General features: G+C 40.1%; 1 protein-coding gene across 2 annotated transcripts in view; it reads left to right on the top strand.

Moving 5' to 3' along the window:
• The window catches only part of col27a1b (collagen, type XXVII, alpha 1b), a 62,371-nt gene that overhangs the window by 25,061 nt on the left and 15,101 nt on the right, over window positions 1-22,209 (top strand). The window contains exons 8-36 of one of the 2 annotated variants that reach the window (XM_069178317.1): window positions 124-168; window positions 3,081-3,134; window positions 4,419-4,463; window positions 5,320-5,373; window positions 6,263-6,307; window positions 8,238-8,291; window positions 9,223-9,267; window positions 9,725-9,778; window positions 9,973-10,017; window positions 10,220-10,273; window positions 10,693-10,746; window positions 11,744-11,797; window positions 11,920-11,973; window positions 12,049-12,102; window positions 12,196-12,240; window positions 13,269-13,322; window positions 13,551-13,595; window positions 13,756-13,809; window positions 14,199-14,252; window positions 14,447-14,500; window positions 14,942-14,995; window positions 17,713-17,766; window positions 18,206-18,250; window positions 19,162-19,206; window positions 19,408-19,461; window positions 20,142-20,195; window positions 20,282-20,335; window positions 20,936-20,989; window positions 21,225-21,278. In XM_069178317.1, the coding sequence (XP_069034418.1) occupies window positions 124-168; window positions 3,081-3,134; window positions 4,419-4,463; window positions 5,320-5,373; window positions 6,263-6,307; window positions 8,238-8,291; window positions 9,223-9,267; window positions 9,725-9,778; window positions 9,973-10,017; window positions 10,220-10,273; window positions 10,693-10,746; window positions 11,744-11,797; window positions 11,920-11,973; window positions 12,049-12,102; window positions 12,196-12,240; window positions 13,269-13,322; window positions 13,551-13,595; window positions 13,756-13,809; window positions 14,199-14,252; window positions 14,447-14,500; window positions 14,942-14,995; window positions 17,713-17,766; window positions 18,206-18,250; window positions 19,162-19,206; window positions 19,408-19,461; window positions 20,142-20,195; window positions 20,282-20,335; window positions 20,936-20,989; window positions 21,225-21,278 (1,485 nt within the window). Of the gene's footprint in view, window positions 1-123; window positions 169-3,080; window positions 3,135-4,418; window positions 4,464-5,319; window positions 5,374-6,262; window positions 6,308-8,237; window positions 8,292-9,222; window positions 9,268-9,724; window positions 9,779-9,972; window positions 10,018-10,219; window positions 10,274-10,692; window positions 10,747-11,743; window positions 11,798-11,919; window positions 11,974-12,048; window positions 12,103-12,195; window positions 12,241-13,268; window positions 13,323-13,550; window positions 13,596-13,755; window positions 13,810-14,198; window positions 14,253-14,446; window positions 14,501-14,941; window positions 14,996-17,712; window positions 17,767-18,205; window positions 18,251-19,161; window positions 19,207-19,407; window positions 19,462-20,141; window positions 20,196-20,281; window positions 20,336-20,935; window positions 20,990-21,224; window positions 21,279-22,209 lie in introns of those variants that run through there. The other variant, XM_069178318.1, reaches the window with a different exon arrangement.

Genomic DNA, 22,209 nt, shown 5'->3' with positions numbered 1-22,209 from the left:
CTTTATCACTGTACTTCCCTGTTGTTCTGTGATGAGAATGGATATAAGATATGCAACAGTGTTTTCACTTAGACTTGTCGTTGGAGATGCAAAAATCTGAACTCCTTGTTTGTCTATCAACAGGGACAGAAAGGACATCCTGGTCCTGCTGGTCTCCCAGGTGAACCTGTGAGTACTTTTTGTTTTACCACAAGCATGGCTACAGTGTGATGTACAATACTGAGAAAAGTTTGAGGCACTTATGACATTGTGATCAGAGGAAAAGACAGGAGATACTGAGACAGCCTAAATCCACAGAAGAACTCTGGCAAGCCCTGAAGAACAACAACCTCCCTGCCAAATATCTTGAAAACTGTGTATCCAGAGAACTGGAGCTGGTTTCACCAAATATTGATTTCATGTGTTTTTTTTTTTTTTTTTTTTTAAATGTTTACTGCATTTTGTATGAAATTTAGTTGATAACTTAAAAAACATTGATTCATTCATTTCTTTGAGCTCGCTCGCTTTACTGTTTGTGCTGATAACATTTACACAGTGCTGTATATCAAACATTTCCTCTACTGTGTGATATGAAATATAATCTTTTCTCCGTGTCTTTTGAAGTGTTACCATGCTAATTGAATCCAATGCATTCTGTTTGTCTGTCTGATGGCTGCACTGTTTTAGCTGTATGTCAGTGTATGTTTACTTGTCAAATGGAAGAGCTAAGTGTCTACACACAGTTCCTGTAAGCTTCCAGCACGTCTTTCCATTTATAGTTACAAAACACCAGAGAGGAAGGGAGTGACAGAGAGAAAACATTATCAAAGAGACTTTGGGCTGTTAAAAAGTAGCAGCGGTGGTGTCTCGACTCTTAGGGAGTAGAGACACTAGTCGTTCTTCTTCATCTTGGCGGGAAACAATAAGACATATTTGGCAGAGGTACAAGTGGGTTAAATAGTTTTGAACACCCCTAGGTCATTCCTCTTCCTCCTCCTCTCCCTCCTTCCTGAGTTCAAATCCCGTCTAATATCTCTTAGAAGAATGTGCTGTGTCACAGTGAAGGGGGAAAAAAAAAAAGCTTCTAGTAATCTCTAAAGAGAATGCACTAAAATGTTCAACATGCAGATGTGTTTAAACTGTGATGTTTTTGGCAAATAGTATTTATGTGAGACCTTTTGCTTTAGTTAGTGCAGTTTATTTGGTTCTTTTCTGGTCTATTAAAGATACCAGGTGACATCTTTTGCTAAGAACATATTATTTCAAAATTAGTGCAGACACTCCTGATTAACTGTTAATATGAAGGAATTGAGGAGTTCTTACAAACATATTCACTTTTTTTTTTTTTTTTTTTTTTACTAAAAGGCATTGTGGGTATCAGGCTAGCAGTCTATCTCTGCTTTTGCTGGCGCTTGCCATGTGTTTGACATTTTACTGTCCCCATCTGTAGTTCAGTGGAATCGCATAGCTTTCATAAACTTTGCATTTAAAACCTTAACTGCTGTTAGTAGAAATGTGTATAGCAGCACTTGTGTGCATTTCCCTTGTTGGGCTTATTTTGCAATCATAACCTTTTGTTGTACAATATTTCTCACTTCTACTCCGTGTCCTGTTTATTAGCTGCAGCAGTGCAGTCTAGTGCAATCCAATACAACTGCTCAGCTTTAAGGTTCACTTTTATGATATCTGTAATTTTATGCTGACACTGCCATTAACTTTTAATGAGTCCGTAAAGGGATTTTAATGGACTGCATTATATTATTCTGCATGTGGGATACTGTTTCAGGAATATTGTAGGTCAATGGACAACCTCATTTAACGGTCATCTCATTAAGCCTGGTGTCACGCCAAAGCATGTAGTACTCCCATTAGTCCACTAAAGGATACTGTGTCAGTGCCTCGTGTACGCACATGCACGTACAATGTGGGTCAACGAAGGAGGTCATGTGACTAAGGTCATTTTGACATTTGTATTTCAAAAGTGGTGGTTGGATGATTAAAACCCAGGACTTTCACCCAGTAGATCGCGGTTTGAGTTTGAAGAAGTGATGTGAAGTAGTTTTTGTGCTAAAACTAGCACTACGTGGTTTTTGTGACTAAACCTAAGCGACCTTACTTTTCACGTCTAGGCGAGCCAGTATGTGACACTGACTCAATATACTATACTTGGATACGGTACTGAGTAAATTGACATTCGCCAAGAACAGAACAATAACAGCCCCATAACGATAGATAGCAGCACTGCATTAGAATGTACAGGCTGTGTACCTAATAAATGGGCCCCCAACACTGTATATTGCCATCATAGCTATTGCTTCTATTACTACTACAACTAATGCAGCTGCTACTATGACTACTGTTTTTCTGATTCATGATCATTTGTAATGATCTATTATTACTTTGGTCTTGCTTCACATATTAATTATCTGGCTTTCCCAGGAAACTGAAAGAACAGAGACATAACTGTTGCCAATGTGCAATGAACATGGTTGGCTTCAAGTATACTGCATGAACAGCCTGTAATTTCTTGCATGCTTTCACTAACTAATCCTGCTTTACTCTTCCCATACATGTAGAATTAAACATTCCTCTCGGAGGGATGCATTTGGTTTGGTTTTAACCACAAGGAGGGAATGACTCATGCAGTAAACTGTGCATTGATGAGGATAAATATACGAAGGCAAAACTGTTCTCCCAGTAGTCTTAACAGCATGTGGCTCAACCGCATTATTACAGCACTTACTGTTGGATTAATTGAATAGTTTGAGTGGCGATGTCTGCAGTGGCGCCTCTTTCGTAAGGTTCCACTGACTCAACCGAACAAAAGGTCTTTATTGAAAAGATTGAAATTCTTCTGTAGAAGTAATTGACAGTTGCTGCATAAATACACTACTCGCTCTCGGTTTTGATTACTGTCTTCCTATTACTGTAATCAGGGAGGCTACAACAGAAACCATGTGTGAATATAAGAAGAGGATTTTTTTTCCTGAAGAATACTGCGTCCTTCCTCCATCTTTCAGTCCTCTCTTCTCCCCTTTTTCCCACCTTTAGTCTCCAGCCCTCCTTTCCTGCTGATTTCTGTGCTGTCTTTGTCTCCACAGGGTGAACGGGGAGATGATGGAAGCCCGGGGGCCAAAGGCTATCCTGGCAGGCAGGTGCAGTAAATCTAGTGTTGCGGTGCTGATTGAGCAGGGCCACACACACACACACACACACACACACACACACACACACATACACAATAGATAAAGCAATAAATGGGAGCTGAGACATCATCGCTATTGTGAACTGAGCTTTTTTTTAAATGTTGGGGGGATTTGGGCCATTTTTAATAAATCAAATTTCCTCTAGTAATTTGTATTTACTGACACAATGATGGCTATTACAGAAACTATAGTGGACTACTGAATTCATCTGTGTTCTGAAGCCAGGAAATAATTCAGTTTAAAGATATTGGATGCTGGTAAACAAACAAAGAAATCTCAGCCACTGGCATCAGCCTAAAAAAAACAACTTAATTTGCTAAATCCAAATAAAAAGTTAGTAGCAGCTGAATGAAGGGGAAAAAGCCCCATAAAAAGGGTTGAATGTCACCTCTGGTGGAATTTCAACGATGGATGCCCCTCGTGTAGCGAGGAAATACAATGTCAAAAGGTTTCCATAGTAAACACTACCCCGAAGAAAGAAAAGGTAATAAAAGTGTGACTAATGCCGCTGCTCCCCGGGTCCAAATAAGCTTCCTCTGTCCTTCCACACTGTGAGGGTGATTCTTTGCCCCTAGAACAAGTGTTTAACTTGAGAAGTCAAAGCTGGGGAGTTTTGGGGTTTCTCTGCATTTAAAATCGGTTTTCTCTTAGCTTAACTCTACAAACAGCTGGATGATTGTTCGTTCACCTTCGATCCCCGGATGTTTAAGATAACGCAGAGTTCAGGCTCAGGTCTCTGTGTTCGCCTCTGTGCTTTAGTGCACTTAGTATATCAGAAGTCTGATCCCTATAGACACTTAGTGGTGTGTGATGGATTAGGTTTTAGCACCCCCTACCATCTGTAGGCTGTGAATCACCAGGGTTGTATGTTTGTGTCAGGATGCTGCACTTTTGCTGCGGGGAATTCTCCCGAGCTGCGAGATGATCTTTATGGTTGCAAGGAGAGATTTTCTGCGCTGGTGAATTTAGCTATCAGTGTCTTTGAGAAATGTATGTGAATGCTGTTGAAGTATTAACACCGCAAATGTCAGCTACGATGGTAATTGGAAATTTGAAAAAGGACACAAAAATCTGCATCTAAAGTTGGTGGTTATTATCAAATGGTAAGAATTTTTAACCTGGTTAGAAATCAAAGCTTTTGATTTACCAAAATAGTACTCGCACAGCAACAGCAATGAAGTTCTCCTGCTGTTTGTAACCACACAAATATGTGTTGTCATCGATTACATTTAGGGTTTACCTGGGCCTGTAGGAAAAATGGGGCCAAAAGGAGTCAGGGTAAGTAGATTTATTCGTTTTAGTACATGCAGAATGTTTAACCTAGTAGGTTTCATCTGGTTTTGCAATGTTGCTTTGGAATTAAACACTGTATATCTCACCTTCTGACCAAATACTTCCTCTATTTTGTGAATTTCATATTCTGGTCATGCACCCTCAGCTTCCACAAACGGCCACAGGGGAGCAGAGGACGTTTCCTCTCTGTATAATAACGCTGCTGAACTTTCACTTTCTTAAATGAGCTGTGAAATGCCTGCTAAATGAATTACCTAACCAGTGTGGGGACATAAAAAGGCCAGCGTCATAAACGCCACTCGTCTGTCCTTCTTAACTCCAAGATCATAATGACAGATGGTTTTGTTTGTATATTTAAACTATTGCTGGGGCATTGCTGTTCTTGTTATTGCTAGCCAAATATCATAAAACTTCATTGCCCTGCTGCGGTGTGTAACCACAATGTATTCAGATGTAAGCGTCTCATTGAATATGTCCTTTTCCACTGGGAGCAGGTTTGGCCCACAGACCTTCAGAGATCCCTGACGTGAGGGTATGTGCCCTTGGACTACATCGTGGAAGCCAGCACCATGCAGTCCATGGGCATATACACTTGCCTCAAGGCTTGGCTCTTCAAGACTCCATCCGCTGTAACAAACACCTTTCAGTACAGTAACAGATCAAACCATCACTGCTGAAGTCTTTATAGAGATTTTTAAACGTGTTAGTGTTGTTGTTATCTAACAGTTCTACACAGTGTCCATCATCTTTGTCTCATCGTGGCTTACTTATCCACCCTTTGGTTTTCCATTTATCTCTGCCTTATTTGTTCCTCCGCTCCATCTTGTATTCATCTCTCCAGGGTCACATTGGCGTCCCTGGGCTTTTTGGCTTTCCTGGTCCTGATGGCGAGAGAGTGAGTATTAGTGGCGACGAGAGCAAATGCCCACCAGGTTGCATTATGACTGTCCACGTTCCAAAATGATGAAATAGGAAGAGATTTCCTTCTTGAAATAATGAGACACCCGGGGCACACTTCACCAAATCACTTTTCTAAGCCTAAAGTAGCACAAGCTCCCATGGATCAAATCCCACAACATAATACATCTCCTGTCCTGAATCATGGAGAGGTGCAGTAGAAGATTTATATTTCCATGAACCTCCAGAACAGATTGAAACAATGGGACTAAATATCTTAGGAACCTATTACCAAGCATTCTGAAATGTTCTTTTTTTTTTTAAATTATTTTTAGCCCCACTAGCCAAATGGCATTGTGGGTCCTCCAGTGTGTTTGTCAGTCTGGTAATTTGATCCAACATTTCTGCTCAGGATCCATTTATTAGCTGCTTCTTTATTCTGATTATAATGCATTGTTGGTCATCAAATTTTCCCACTTGTCATGCAATTGTAAACGCTCAAATTTAAATTTTTTTTTTCTGAGATCTTCTCACTGAAGATATTGATGTGACACTATCAAAAGCGCCATCAGAGCTGTTGAATGGATCATTTGAAATGTTTTGGTCAATTTTTGATGCCAAGCTGAAGAATTAACTTTGAAACTCTGTTTATATTTTTTCTCCACTGGTGGTAGAGATCTAACAAATTAAGTTTTTCTGTTTTCACTCTATCAAATCCTTTTATTTTTTTGGTGTTAAAGAAGCATCCAAATTTCACGTGAACTATGATCAATGGTATTATCGTCTAATAATTTCTGTGTTTGAAAGTAATACACGTTTATCTCTCTTTACGCTCCTTGTCCATTTCTCTCTCTCTGTGTCTCCACTGTTTTCTTTCCTGTTTCCAGGGAATTCCTGGCGTTCATGGGAAGAAGGGCAAGATGGGTAGGCCGGTAAAGTTTTCTCTCAACATACTTCTCAGACAACATTGTGAATTGAGCCAAACGGTGTTTGTGATTTATTGGCTCTTACTGGAGTGCAGAACTACTTTAAAGAACATTAAATGACCATTACGCTGACAGAAACCTGAGTCCAGTCAAACCCTTCCTGGTCTTATGTGAAAAAGAAATAAAGTCTCTGGCACAGCGGTGCTGGGGATAACTGCAGGGACTGTTACTTTCTAAGGGGAAGCATATGGTCACAGTAGTATTACTGAATGTTTTATAAATGTAAATATTCATTTGATTGCAGATTATATATATATTCTGACTCAATTTCCTTTTTAACATCTGAAATTCATGATATTAAAGAGAGGGAATTGACAAATGTGGTCGTTATCTATAAATTTCCGATCTCCATTTAATACATTTTCTGTGGTTGAAGTTGATTAGGAAACTCTGTCTGTTGAACAGTGTGCTTATTACTGTGCTTGTTTTGCTTCAAACGGATATGATGTGATGTGTCAGTTGTGGGTTTGGCCCTCTGGATCCTCTACCCACAGACCAGGGACGTCTATCGTCATTGGCGCCTGCGAGTACATTCCCCATCCTTTCATGGCTTACATGGAAAGTTGTAATACAGCACATAACCACTTGTATAAATCCTAAATTTTCCCAGGCCCAGTCTGGTTGTACATGACTTTTTAATATTACTATGCAGAAATGGCCAGTGACAAACACTGCGGTTAAAAAGCATGTTTGTAATACCCGTGTCATGAGTAAGCCCTTTCTCTCCCTCTGTGGTGAAAAGTGAGGTCAGTGACTTTGTGTTAGAAGTTTATTTTAATGTCCTGACTCAGCAGTAAAGCAGCACAGCACAGCAGAGACAGACGAGAAAAAGAGTTGGCGTGTTTGATTCAGTAGGAATACGTGTGATTTACATGTTTTCAAGTCTAAAACAACTTAAAACAACATCTAATCACTCTCCTTTTCCTGTAACAGTTGTATAGTGAACTTTATATTTTGTTCAGAACAGTGTGGCAGCACTTCCACTGGACAGATCCCATAATAAAAAGGGTCTCGGCAGCCTCAGTGAAAGTTTTTGTCAATATCAGAACAAAGACTTGCATGTGTTTCTGATCAACCTCAGTTCAGTTATTGACATTTTTGGAAAGAAGCAAGTTTTTCCACATTTCCTCTGGGCTTCATGTTGCACCAATTACTTCTTATTACTTTATCCACGTTTGAGAAGCAGTTTGCCGCACAAACAGTCTTATCTCTGCCATCTCTTGTGCTCTTCATACTTAATTTTTTTCCCTCGCTGTCTGCAGACAGAGAATGCGAGACATCTCTGCGCTCCTCTGCCATTTATCATTTGCCCAGCCATAGCACTCGCCCTCTATAGGCGAGAGCTGAGCCGTGATGTGCGGTGGGTTACTTGTTGACTTTGGCATGTTGACAAGCACACGATGAGCGTGTGGCCTCGCGGCTTCATCACGCCTCTTGTTCTATCCTATAATGGAATTACGAGCACCAAGCAGAAAAAAGGGCACAGTCAGCAGTTCCTGGGCCAAGCAGCTTTATTCAGCCATTTAGGCAAGTCCTCGGGGTTTGGTTCGCGGGCTGCTGAGCACTCCCTGCCAGCGCGTGCACACGCAGACACTCGTCGTTTGGAAACACTCAGCCGTGGAATTTCCTGACGGTCTCCCAGGAATGAAAGTGCTGCGAGCGCATTTGATGGGATTTACTTGGCTTTACTCTGCAAACTTCTGTTTTGGGAAACACTTAGTTGATCCCCTGTGTTTGGTGTAATAATTTCACTGAAAGAAATCATGCAATTTCTAACATCCAGCATGAAAATGGGCATTTTGACCATGTGGACATGATAAAACCAGTCTCTTCCTCCCTCAGGTTATATGACCATGCTGTTTGTGTGTGTGCTCAGGGGTTTCCTGGTGACTTTGGAGAGAGGGGACCTCCTGGCCCTGATGGAAACCCAGTAAGTGAAAGGATGTAGATTTCTGCACACATTAATCAGTATTGTCACAATGGAAGTCCTCCTGTATGTCCCTAAAGTCTAAACTACACCTGACGGAGATTTCACCAGATCACACTCATAAAAATGAAGCATCATGTGCTTTACATAAAATTATTATACCATTTGCAGATGACTAATTAAACAAGAAGAAAAATGCGACTGTATAACTTGAAGTTGTTTAATGTACATCCAGACACACTTGTACCCTATTTCTGAAAAATGCAGAGTAACAGATTCAGAGCTTGCTTGCATATTGTTTCATGGCAGGAACATTTGATTCTTACAGAAGAGTGATTTTGAGCCAAATCCTCTCAGTCATTCAGTAACTCACTCAGCCATCATAATCCATACTGATATGAGGGCAGCATCAGCAGTTTCCCGCAGCGCTCCTCTTTCTTTAGTTTGACCCTCACCGCTCGTGATTGGCAGGGACAGTGTGAGATTGAGATTGGCTGACCTCCAAGAGTCTCGTCCAGGCTTCATTTCCTCTCCCTCCAGAGGGAAGCGGGGATGTTCCATTTGGCTGAATTCGTCTCCTTTCATTCAGAAGGAGAGGAGGCAACAGGAAGGCCACACTGAGCTGTGTGTCATCCGTCTCTCCATTGGATGCGTAGCTTGGAGAGGATGTAGGCATGGCATGTGGCTGTGGGCTAGATCATTTGGACAACAAGCTGCTCTGTGTGTCAAGTGCCAAGTCTCTCACTCTCTGTTCTAAACTTAGTGGAGAAAAACTCAACTCAGGCTATCAGTGGAGGAAACACTCCTCTACAAACAAAATAAAGAAACATATTGTATCTTTTATAGTGATCCTACAGCTCTATGCCCCCACCTGGCTGTGCTCGTGTTGTGTCTTTTCTTTATCTCTTGTTTTTTCTTCTCGCCCTCCCCTCAGGGGGAACTGGGGGCTCCTGGTCCATGTGGAGTCACCGGCCTCATTGTGAGTGTTCTTCTATACTTCTGACCGATTTTATTCATTTATGTTTTGTGGTTTCTGCACTTTAGTTCCTTTGTCTCTTTTCATCTCTTCTTTATTATGGATAGTAGCTTGAAACCACTGTTTTGTAAAGTTCTGAATGAACAAATTTGATTCATTACTATGCTATTCTTCCACATCTTTTGTTTTATGTATTATGAACACCGACCATGGATTTAAAACATTTTGCTGCTGACCAAAATGCACCCAAAAGACTGTCAAGTGCACACAGTGCCAAAAGATGGCATCATTGTCAATTATTCAACTATTTTGTTTGGTTAGCTGCCTTTGATTCAATGAAAAGATGTTCAACGTCTCAAATAATAATACTAAAAATCTGGAAATTTCCTGCCCGAGTGTAATAGTAGCACTTGTCAAACACATGTATCAGTATGTGTTTTGTTTATGGTGTTGTTTGCAGGGAGACATGGGCCCCGTTGGCATCATGGGCTTACCAGGACCACCAGGACTCAAGGTAAATGATGTGTGGTTTTCAATATAATGAATACTGAATGCCAACAAGAAGTGATTAAACTCATGTTTATATGTGATTGGTGTTGACAGTAATTACAGTGTACAGTGTATATAAACTGTAGTAAACAGGGAAACACCAGAACTGCTCGTTAATCTTGTTTAATCATTTATCATGTTTTTTTGTTTTTTTTTAAGGGTGTACCTGGAAATCCAGGGGAACCAGGACTGAAAGGTGATAAGGTGATCTGCATATGTCTTTCTCAAACTATAACCTCCTATATACAAGAATGCCAGCGGTGACAAACCACAGAATTGCTAAAAATGTAACGCAAAGCTATAATGAGTACGCGTGTTACTCAGCACTCCTGGTGCAGGAGTTGTTGATTGTTTATTTGTTTTGTTAACATTCAGGTCATTTTGTTTTGTGTCTGTGTTTTCTCAGGGGGACGATGGCTTACCAGGAGAGCAGGGGGAGAGTGGATATCAAGGGGACAAGGTAGGTGTCTGAGCTCAGGTGATACAGTGGATCATCCATAAATAATGAGATCGGTTCGATTTTTGGCTTCCTGTATCTGCATCAATCTGCATCCATGTCTGATTTAGCAAGACATTAAACTCCAGATTACCTCTGATTAAACGAGCTTCTTATGTATCATCTCAGCCACCATCGGTTTGTGTGCGTGGCTTAATGAGACCTGTTGGATGGTGCTTTGCACTGCACTCTATTTGTGCTGTTTAAGTAAAGTCCATTTACTATTTCCATGTAGCACATTTTAGGCATTAAAAGTAAGGTGCCCTCCTAGATGGTGTTACATTAATGATAATCTAAAAAAACTAAAGTACCAAAAGCCTTTGCACAGTACTGTATGTGGTTTAACTTGTTTGTCTTGTTGATGCTTTTGCTTTATGTTACAGGGTATCCGTGGCTCACCTGGGTCGCCAGGTCCTCGTGGAAACTGTGGGCCTCAGGTATTTTCTTTTCCCCCATTCAAACACTGAGTACCAGCAGTGAAAGAGTTGAAACAATAACATAATCATAATCATCGTCATCATCATCTGTTGATTTATATGTAAATATCCATTGTTGATTACACATGTAGAGTTTCTGTCGTGAAAATGCCATACGCCATAATTGATTCTATACTAAGTTAGAATCTATCTGAAGCTCTGCGATACAGTTCCCACAATCAATGCAGAGTTTTGATGTCATTAATTAAAATGCACGTCTAATCTTTGACGAGTGATAGTGCAGTTCATGTCTACACTGCACAGTATAACTTCATATAGAAATGGTGCAGGTTGTTTTGGTTGCTTGTGCGGTTTGTGGTGAAGGAAGTTTCTCCTTTTTCAGCCTCAGATAAGAATTTTGTTCTGAAAGCGTAGTGGTGGGTTCAAGAGGTCCAGTGAGTCTTCAGATGCACTCAAAATAGAAATGCTACTGCGCTTGAAGAAAAAAATGGGTGTAAAGTTTCAAACAGATACAAAAGCAATAGAAGAGTTTTGTAGAAGAGTTTTGGTCTAATCAGGCACAAACAACCCCTCGAAGAGCAGGACACAGGCAAATCTCCAGTGCGAATACTCTCCGACTTAAAACTAATCCATCTTCCACAGTTGGCACTCGTGATTGAAAGTGTCCTTAATATCGTCAGTGCTCTCTGATCTGATTTGAGATTTTCGCACGGAAAAAACCCAGTTGCCTGCTTGCTTAATCTGCTGCGTGATTTCTGCACCTTGCAGCAATGATAGCAGCTGTTCTCATTCCTCCTATTAGGATATCACCTGAGCTCCAGTTGTTTTGGGGGATTTGATGCAGAGCTTTATGACAATTTAATTTCCATTAACGTGTATTGAAGGATATGCATTTTTTTACAGGTGCTACGAAGCCAATTTCTTTCTTTTTAAGGTTATATTGGAGTGCTTTTGTGCAAGCTACATGATGTACAAACTATTTTGTGATATTTCCTAGGGCAAACCTGGTGAAAAGGGTCCTGATGGTTCACCTGGTCCTCCTGGCCTAGAGGTAGGACTTGGTTATATTTACAAGCATAATACATTTTGGCTAACTCTTTCATACCTCTGTACAATGCTGTGTGCTCAAAGTAAGCTACTCTGAAGAAAGTTCATTTCCTGTTATTTTCACAGGGCTTTCCAGGTGACATTGGCCCACCAGGAATAAATGGCCTTGAAGGACCGAAGGTTAGTGGAGTGACATTAACTCAGTTCTCCTCAGAGAAATAAAGTAAGACTTCACCCTCAGTGTTTCATCGACAGGGGAAGCAAGGGACAAGAGGTTTGCCAGGTCCAAGAGGAACACCTGGACTTCAGGTGGGGTTCACTCAATATGTTTTGAAAATGAGTTATAGATACAAGAACTGTTTCTCCTCTTTACCTTTGGAGATGTTTTTTTTGTCTTGTTAGGGGGATGAGGGACCAGTTGGGCCAGTTGGACCAGCCGGACTCGAGGTGAGTGCTGATTGGATGAGCCCTGCAACTTGAGACGAGTTAGAAAACACAATAAACCATTAACTTTGAGGATCCACACAAAACCACAATAATCACTACGCACACATGGCGCATGTGTCTCTGCCTAAACTTAGCTTTGGAGGAATAATTCAGAGCAGTGATGGATAGTAAGTCTTTTGGCTGACGGATCTCTCTATTGTTCTGAGGCTGTTTTGAAAGACTTCCTATTGGACGCTGCGTACTCATATTACCAGACTGGTCCAGCAAATTGCTATGTTCTTTTCTGTCTTAAACACACACGCAATCACAAACAAAAGCAAATGTTACCCTAAAATGGAGAGTTGTTTATCAAATTTAATTGTATGTGATCATTGATTCATTTGATTTATGAGATAGATGAACATCTTCATTAAAACAAAACAAAACAAAAAAAATCACAATTCAATACAGTAGTACATATTCAAAAGGTCAAACTTGCAGTTCAAGCTATTTAATTAAGTTTCAAATATCTTCATCATATGTAGTTTTATATTGTTTTATCAGTGTAATAGAACATAGTTGAAAAAGAGGGCATGCAAGCCAAACTTAGGACTTAATAAGAGACAAATAGGATGGCTTTGAGCTGTTTTGCAGTATAAATAAAAGTCCACAGCGACTATGTCCAAAAAGGTGTTTGTTTGGAGTCGTCCAAGGCCAAACAATAGAAAAGCCTTTTGGAATGAAAGTCTCTATTTTTGCAGTGGTTGTCTTCAGTCTCTCCCAGAAGTGTAACCCACAAGTGATTACTGAAAACAAACACAAATGACCCAAAGACTTTAGTGAGCAATAAGAAGCCTTTGATGCTGGAAACAGCTTTGTTTCCTGGATCATTAGGTTTCTTAAAGTGATGTTGTTATTTTGGCATCAGTTGTTGGTGTGTTTTGTGCTGCGGCCTCTTAAGGGACAGACTGCACCTTTCACAGGAGCTGTATTGTTTGCCGTGTGGAGCTTCAGTATACTTCTCTCTGTCGTTTTTGCTTTCTGTTCAGGGCAGGCCTGGGAGGCAGGGGTTCCCTGGACTGACAGGCCCAGATGGACTCAAGGTCAGACCTAACAGTCTCACATTCACCACCGAACCGCTGTCATCCTTAACTGAACATTCTTTCGCTGGTTCTCTTTTATGATAATGTATCATCTGAATATGTGTAAATGAGATGTTAATTCTTTGTTACCACGGGGGAACTGGCCTCTAAGCACATTTCAACTGAATTGAACTAAAAACGAAAGGCATGAATAAGTTTGTGATATGCTAATTGGCTACTTTGCTGTAGGGTGAGACCGGGATAACTGGCGAGGTCGGAAAGCTTGGCGAGAGGGTAAAGCCTTTTCTCCCTCTTTCTGCTGATTTCTGTTTGATGCTCAATGTGTGTCTGTTTTGTCGGAGCCCCAGAGCTGAGCGGCCTATTATGAGAAATAGAAGTTCAAAGATCTAAGAGAGTAAGAGACAATTAAGATGGCATGTTTGCTCTCCTGCAGGGGCTGCCTGGTTTCATTGGGCCTGTTGGGGAGATGGGTATCGCTGGAGAAAAGGTAAGCATGGTCTCATTTTGTCATACTTTGCTTGTATCACAACTTGTTCCATTTAAATCTGTTAAAATGTTGAAGTGGCTCATGAAAGGTGCCGAAAGGGTTTTGCCATTAGTCAATGAACAGAAAATACACTGACCACTGTTTAAAGTCAATAGATTGTGCTTTTCTCTATATTATGTAATTGCAAACTAAATATATTTGAGTTTTGGACTGTTGTTAACACTAAACCAGTCATCACTTTAGGCTCTGTAAAATTGTAAATGGCTATTGGATGGGATTTTTTTTTTTTTTTCTTTTGTATCATTAGACATACTAATTGAATTAACTAATGAAGATCATTTGTCGCTTCCCGGCCTGTGCTTCACTAAATGTGGCTTGTGGTTCCTCAGGGGGATCGAGGGAAGACGGGCGTTCCCGGGCCTCCAGGTGAACCGGGGCCGATGGTAAGGAGTAAGTCTGGACCCCATCTCTCGTACCTGGGGGGCGTTCAATTCTGCATATGTAAGGGATGGGGTGTGATATGTTTGGAGAGACAGATTCAAACTATTAGGCAAATGATTAGGGCTTTTCGATTTTTCTGAGAACTACTTCAAGATAAATCATGTCGATATCATTTGAGTAATGTTGTATCCATCAGGGTCACACTGGAATACCTGGAGAGACGGGGCTACCTGGACCGGAAGGGATCCCAGTAAGTTTACTATCATCATTATCGGAGTTTTATGAGTCACAGACTACAACAGCCTGGTCTGTCGTCTAAGTGACTGAACCTTGTCTGATATGTAATACCAGCTTTAGTAACAAGGTTTCAGTGCCGTCTCTGATTTTAAAGTCCTGTTTTGTTACACTTCTGATCAACTCCAACTACAACAATGCCGTGTTGCTTTTGTCTAACTTCTGTAAAGGCACTTATATGCAGCCTTTGATAATTAACATCATACAAAAACACTAAAGAGTTGTGTCCTGGTAAAATGAATAATGTCTTATGTCTGTTCTAATAGTGTTGTCTGTGTTTCAGTCTTTAACTTCCCACTGCTCATAAGATAAGAATGAGACCTGCTGTCCCTTGCATCTTCTTTTACACAGTTTGGTACAGGCAAACTCCAAGAATGTTCTTTTCACACACATGCAGGGGCCTCCTGGTTCACGGGGATCTACTGGCATCAGAGGACCTAAAGGCAGGAGGGTTCGTAACTACAATCTGTGTTAAAAGATTGCATAACCATTAGAATACACTTATCAAATTTTATGTAATTGTGTTTACAACCAGTTCATGAAAGTGACATCTTGGCTTTTTAGGGATCAGTGTGGTCCAGACAGAAAAATCTCAACAGCTGACAAATTAATTACTGACATTTTGTGCAGATATTCACGGCCCCAAGAAAGTTTTGATCTGTCCAATGCTTTGCTGCCCAACTGACATTATATCTTCGTCATGCTGTATGTCTGTTGAAATGCTGGCTGTCAGCTTCCAGCCTCACAGCCTGTAGACTGTTGTAAGTTTTGTTTTATCTTTACTCGTAACCAATAAAATACATCATGCATTTTACATTTACTGCAGCAGCAACAGTTTATTTGAAATGAATGGAAGAAAAACTGTGTAACATTACAAAAACTGACACTGAACAGACTGCAGCACAAAAACACATTACCAAGAAATGCTGCGTAACTTAACCTCAGTAACCCTCCATAAAACCTCAAAGTAAAACACAAAGTACTTTATATCTCTAAAGAGATGCTACAAGTTGCAGCTGCTTGTGCGAACATCTTGCTGCATACAGTGAAACGAGTTACTGTACATGAAAACTTGCTATCATTGCTGTGTCTGCTACGAGGTCATGATAGATCCAGTGTTCATCGGTTTTTCCTTAGATGAGTTTTCTACTTTAGGAAAATAGCCTTTGGTTGTAGAGCTGGGTCACTGGGGTGTATTTGATTTAACATGAATAGGTGGTATAATTAAGGCATTTCACTCTTTATATTGGTTTTACATGGCTTCCCTAGTATCACACACATAACTATAATAGCTGAATATCACGACTTTGGAAAATGGAATTAAGACTCGCACCATTAAACACCAGTCTTATTGTTGACATTATCTTGTGCCTGATTATCTGACTTAAATAGGGGCCGTGAATATCTGCAAATATCTTCAGACATGGGTTTTATTTTTCACAAGTATCAGCTGCCCTTTTACATGCTGCTGTTATTGTCCATTATCGCAATAGGCTAAGTAATCTACAGTACTAAAGAAAAACAAGTCTCATCATGTTTTTAGATTTTTAGCAGGGACTCATGGGGGCTCTTGAGACATTCCTGCCAATGTGAGCTTTATGTTTTACACCTACTCCTATATTTTTTGTTTGCTCCCTGATCTTGTTAAGTTGTACATTTTTACTTCCAGAGTCTTACATGAGCATCATGTTACTGTGTCATCCAATTAAGTTTAAAAGCTGCTCTTTTGCCCTCATCCCACCAGACACTTGTAAATTCAAGCAATTCCTCATCTTCAAATGATGCATCATTTCTGCATGCAAGCAAGTCATTACCATCATTTTAATTTTCTTTCCACTGCACTGTTCAGTTAAAATCCATACAATTGGTGCACTTCAAAAGAAAGCCAGAGAACGTGGGTGAGCCTCCAGCTAATGCGCCTGTTCTGAGTTAAATGGATCTGAAAATCCGTCTGATTTTGGAGGGGTGGATGGATGGGTGCTAAATGTTCTCACCATAAAACATTCAATCTCAATCATATGGACATATATATATATATATATATATATATATATATATATATATATATATATATACAAATATATAGACAAAAGAAAACATGTATTGATAAAATTTCAAAATGTTCCATGTCTCCTACAATAAGATGTTTTTTTTAAAAAAAAACAAAAAAACAGGTGACCATATCTTCAAACAGGAGTGATCACTCCTTCAATATCACAAAAGTCTGGCTTGATTTAAGAAAATGTATTGTGCAAACACCCTCTCATGTGCACATTTTTCTTAGTATTAGACAAAACGGGGCATTTAAAACAACTGGAATAACTTTTTAATTGGATTTATTAATCTCCATTTTATTTTGATGTCTCTATTTAACAACAGAAGCTATTGAAAAATGAACAGATTGTGAATATGACTCTAAAAGGTCAGCTTTAGTTATGTAATGATTCAAAATGACTTTCGGGTGATCAGCACACTTAATACTATGAATTTATAGTCTTACTTCAAGTTCAAGACACATTGTCGTCCATCATACAAAGCTGCAATGAGTACAATACATTCCCTCATTACTAAACACGGTCCCCCACCAACAGTCTTGAACAGATTCATTCCAATTACCAAGCAAAAATGGAGATTTCAAGGCCTCGTGTATTTAGGAGCTATATTCTAGTCTGACTCCGTATAGATCTTTTTACATAAGACACTAGCATGAACAACCAGGAAAAGACACGGTCCACCCTTCAGTATCTTCTGACGATGAATAGTTTGGTTCAGTTTTAAAGGCAAGGATGAATCAGCTCCAGGATTTGTGACCTTTTCCCAAAGCTCTTTTACAATAACCCCAGTGTGCAGGCGGTACCACTGCGTGTGATCGTGGAAAAACAGGGACAAAGTCTACACAGTGTGGATTGGGCACACTACAGAGCAAGTTTGCAGATGCCAAGTATTTGCTAAATAACCACAATCTTTGATGATGTCTCCAGTGTGGTTTAAACCATCGTACACAATAAAACCAGAAGCACTGCCTCCCAGGCTTTATTAAATAGAGATGACAGAAATGCAGATACATCATTGATTCATTATGTTAAACAGCATGCCCCTTAGGTCTGTTAAGGGCTTTTCAACCTATAAAGATATTCATCAGGAACATATTTATTTTTCTTTGTGTAGGGTCCAACAGGCCCTGATGGCCCGGTAGGGGAGAAAGGGTCAACAGGAGTGAAGGTGAGCACATGGTCAGAAAGTCGAAGGTGACAATGGTTAACAAAACATATTCAGAGCCTCATGTTGAGTTCAGGATGTGGCTAACTGGTGATAATTATTCTTCAACTGCCTTAGGGCAGTATTTGGCTTTAAGTCTCCTAATTTCACGCATCAAATATGTCCAATGGAAAACAGCTAAAAAAAACTTGGACCAAGGATCTGTTGAAAAAAAACCAGTTGTGAGAGTTTTTACAAAACTTCTCCAAACCGTAATTATGAACTGTTTTCACCATCTAAAGGATCTTTAGAGGACTATCCTGTTAACTGCAAATTTATCAACAGAATGTTAAATCAAAGAGCCTTGAGACATCGATAGTTCTTGTTGTGCTTGGCAGTCAGAAACATTTCAACTCTGGGGAATTCAGAAAGTTCAGTTAACTGTTATTTTGTCTCTTTGCAGGGCCTCGATGGTCCACCAGGAAAATCGGGCCTATTTGGGGAGATGGTACAGACGTTTCTGGACTTTAATCACTTTGTCTTTCAAAGTTATCAAATGTAGCAAAATTTGTGTCTTAGATAAATATGGACTGATGTTGATACTGTAAAGGTTGTGTGCTGATGTAACGTACAGTCTATGATGATGAAGGATGCACCTCTTCATTCATTTCTCCATCTGCATTTTGGCCGTGGCACTACTCCATTCGTGTTTTGTTGTTGTTGTTGTTGTTGTTGTAGTTTTTAATTACATTTTCCCAATTTACAATTACTTGTTGTTGGTCAGGTTATCGTTTGGTAAATCTTCAGCTCGCTTCTGCAGATATTTAATCAGTGCTAAAAATGGGCAAATAATCAATTATTTTTGCACTATTTTAATAATCAAATGGAAAATACTTTTTTCAGTTGAGGAAGAGTCATTTGAATCATTTTATAAAGTAAAAGTAGTAACACAACAATGGAATAATTGTCAATTAGAATGGAAAGCCCTGTATTTGACTCACTGAAGTAAAAGTGCATATTATCGGCAAAATGTACTGAAAGTATCAAAAGTACTCTGATGTGGTAAGTGTAATCTGAGTACCTATGGGATATGGAAAAGCAAATCTAAAGATATCTTCTTACAATTCTGACTGTCATTTTCCAGTTTTTTAGAATCGACAAAGACATTTTAAGGTAATAAGAACAGTCATTGCATTCAGCCCTGTGTTTATATAAGCCTCCCTGTGTCCTATAACCTGGAAATGATTTATTTTTTATTATATAAAACGTAAACGAGGACACAAGAACACACAAGAAAGTGAACTGAGACTAAGCCCACTATCCCACCATAACGCTGACACAACGAAACAACAGCATTCGAATCGAATGGTCTCTTTCCACCTCAGAATTCATTTTTCCATTTGTGTGGTTGTGCTGCAGGGACGGCTCGGTGCTCCAGGTGAAGCTGGGCCGAAGGGATTTCCAGTAAGTGATTGGGGCTAACAGAGTTCTCTTTTAGGTCAGTCTTGGTTTTGGGGTGGACACATTTTGGGGGAACACATAGTGGATAAGTCAGGCTTTTGTGGTGCACTGTTGCTCTTGTAGAAGCATTTCAACATGTGAATGACTACCAGTATTGTGTGTGTGTTCGTGTGTGCGTGTTTTACAAAAAACTATTCTTTTCAGGGTGTTCAAGGGCCCTCGGGACCTCCAGGAGCCAAAGGAACTGCAGGAGAGCCAGTGAGTTTATTATTTACCTACATGGATGTTGAGTATTTTGGTCCCGGTGTGAGAATAAACCTCAGCTACTGTCACAACAGCCACTGTAAAGTTATTTTTGTCTCTGGTGTTTACTCCATGTGGTTCAGTTATATAAGGTTTTGGCAGTTGCAGAAGTTCTCAGAGGATATAGTTACAAACCTCGGTGTTTCATTGTCTACAATGACCCGTGGCTCTCCAGTACCGACTGTGTACCCTCCTTGTCCTTGCATATATTGACTGAATTTCCTTTTTAATACCTTTTACTCCGTTCTTCCTAGAAAGCCATATCCTGTTCAAAAAGCTCTGGACAGCCTAATCCTCTTTCTCTCGTTCTGCCCAAGTCTCACAGACACAAGCAGAGAAGTAGTGAGTCGGAGACAATTTGATTTACACCATCTCCCTTCTGTAGAGACAGCTTTATTGTAGCCTGAATGTGTCTCCATAACAGCAGGCCAGTTTTCATCACTTTCAGAAGCTTTGGCTTAGTGTTTTGAAGGTTCTTAGCCCTCCAGATTAACTTATCTCCACAAATCCACACTTTCTGCCCCCTTCTTATTTCTCCTCACATTTCTCTCCTTTACTGTCACTTTCAACGGTGTTGGAAGATTAGAAAGTGCTCTTAACCTTTTTATTGATGCCTCTTTGCTTTGTTGCTGCAGGGACCAGCAGGGCCACCAGGAACGATAGGGCTGCTGGGGGAGATGGGGCCGAGGGTGAGTTGATCACACAGCCTGTGTGAGAACTCCCACCGACTTTTACATTAGCACAAAATAATAAAGACTGTCACTGTTCCTGACAGGGGCCGCCGGGGAAGACTGGAGAGAGAGGACTGCCCGGTGAACCTGGAGAGAAGGTGGAGAGGACGATATGTTGTTCAAATTACACCGTAAACCTTATTTTTAATGGAATTATGACATCACAACAGCTTTCCCCGCAGTTAATGGTTGTGGCCACACGGGGAGCACATCCTAATCTGTGTAATCATACCGTACAATATCTGTATCTCAAATGATGATTCAGTTTGGACATACAAACATCTGTTCTGTGCTTCATACATTTACGTGGTGAGCTATTGTCCACTCCAATCGGAAAACTGGAGTAACTGGAGTTGGAGTGATCTACCAAGATTGTAAAGAAGAGACTTACAAGTGGAATTTTATTGTTGAAGGCTCACGGTTTAGAAAGCAGGACGTGTGACTAACAATGTATAAACTACTTGCATGTAGCTGTGGTGCAAATAGCGGTTGTACTGGAAAAAATACAGCCAATCAGAAATGACTAAGTTACATAATTGGTTGAAACTGTAGCAAGACACTGATAAAAGGTTATGGTGCACTTTCGAAAATGTAATTAGCCTACTTTGCTTGCAAAAATAGTTTTTCTTTACTCAAAATGTCTATTTGCACTTATCTTATCCCCGTTGACTAAACGACCGTGTTCCTTTGCTTGACAGGGTTTTGTTGGTCGACCTGGTAGCATCGGGGAGCAGGGTTTGATCGGCCAGAGAGTGAGTATCTGATGTTTTTCTAAATTATTTAAAGTGCTCTGAATTTATTCTGACAAACCATCAGAAATATTCAAAAGTGGACACATCACTTGCATCACAGTAACCCAAGCGCTAAATTAGTTTCCAACATCCACTTAAATGTAGCTTTGCCAGTGTTGTGGCCTGCTGCACATCTGTTTTAGCTTCCTCTCATGCTGTCACAAAAGCAACCCATTGTGTTTGATTTGTCCATCAGGGTGAAGCAGGCATTGATGGGGAGGCTGGACCAAGTGGATCTGATGGAGCCAAGGCAAGTATCAAAATAAAAGTCATACCAGGACCTAAAATTTAAGATATGCATTATTACAATTTTAAAAAGAAGCTGTTTTTAATTGTAGAGTCATGCAGCCCACATTAAATGAACAAAAAAAAACTTCTATTAAGACTTTGGCCAGTTGTCACATAGTTGTCACTAAAGTATTATTTGTGAGATATTGGCCTTTGTGCAGTTGAAGCTGCTTTGTGTTGACATTTAGTGAAAACAGATAGATGGGTTATTTTAAGAGCTTTATTGTCTAGCAAATATTGTGGCAGGAAAAAGAAAAGAAAAAGAAAGAAAGCACGGAATCCTGCTGATTCAGCAGAGCCAAACTGCTGGAAGTATGGCTGACAGACCCACAAGCAGCTTTTGGCTTCAAGAGGGAGGTAACATTTGAGCAGAGAGAACAGTGAGGATTAGAGTGAACCTGAGAGTCTGCTCTGCTTTGTGCTGTACAGGACATTTTCTGTTATTCTAGAGAGTAAACTTCTTTGAGAGGTTTCTGGCCACGGTGCAGCTCCTGGAGGGAAAACTCGTGAGGCAGTTGCAGCTCTCTTAGGGGAATGAAAACGGGGCATCTTTGTGGTTTATTGTTGCATTAATTTGTAAAACACAAACTGGAATTTGAACAAATCATAATAAAAAAAAAAAAAAGTCATTAACTCTCCCAAAATATGTGAGTAATTATGGTAACTTGGCATATTATGGACCCGGATATCACATCTGTTATCAGTGTTTGAATAATTTGCGCTCTGGTCTCAGACATGGTGAAATGAACTCTCCACATGACATAAAATTCTATAAGAACTAAATGAGCTCAAGCTGTCTCAGCATATGTTCTTCTGCCTGCCTTCTTGCTCCGTTATTTAAATTGAACACCTAAATCTTGTTTCGAGAATATTAAGTGTTATCATAGAGCCAA

Source organism: Embiotoca jacksoni, unplaced genomic scaffold (genome assembly GCF_022577435.1).
Source record: "Embiotoca jacksoni isolate LCO1_2020_lvr unplaced genomic scaffold, fEmbJac1.0.p SCAF_8, whole genome shotgun sequence".
Taxonomy (NCBI): domain Eukaryota; kingdom Metazoa; phylum Chordata; class Actinopteri; family Embiotocidae; genus Embiotoca; species Embiotoca jacksoni.
The sequence above is the reverse complement of the archived record's forward strand: the minus strand, read 5'-3'. Positions and strand labels throughout refer to the sequence as shown.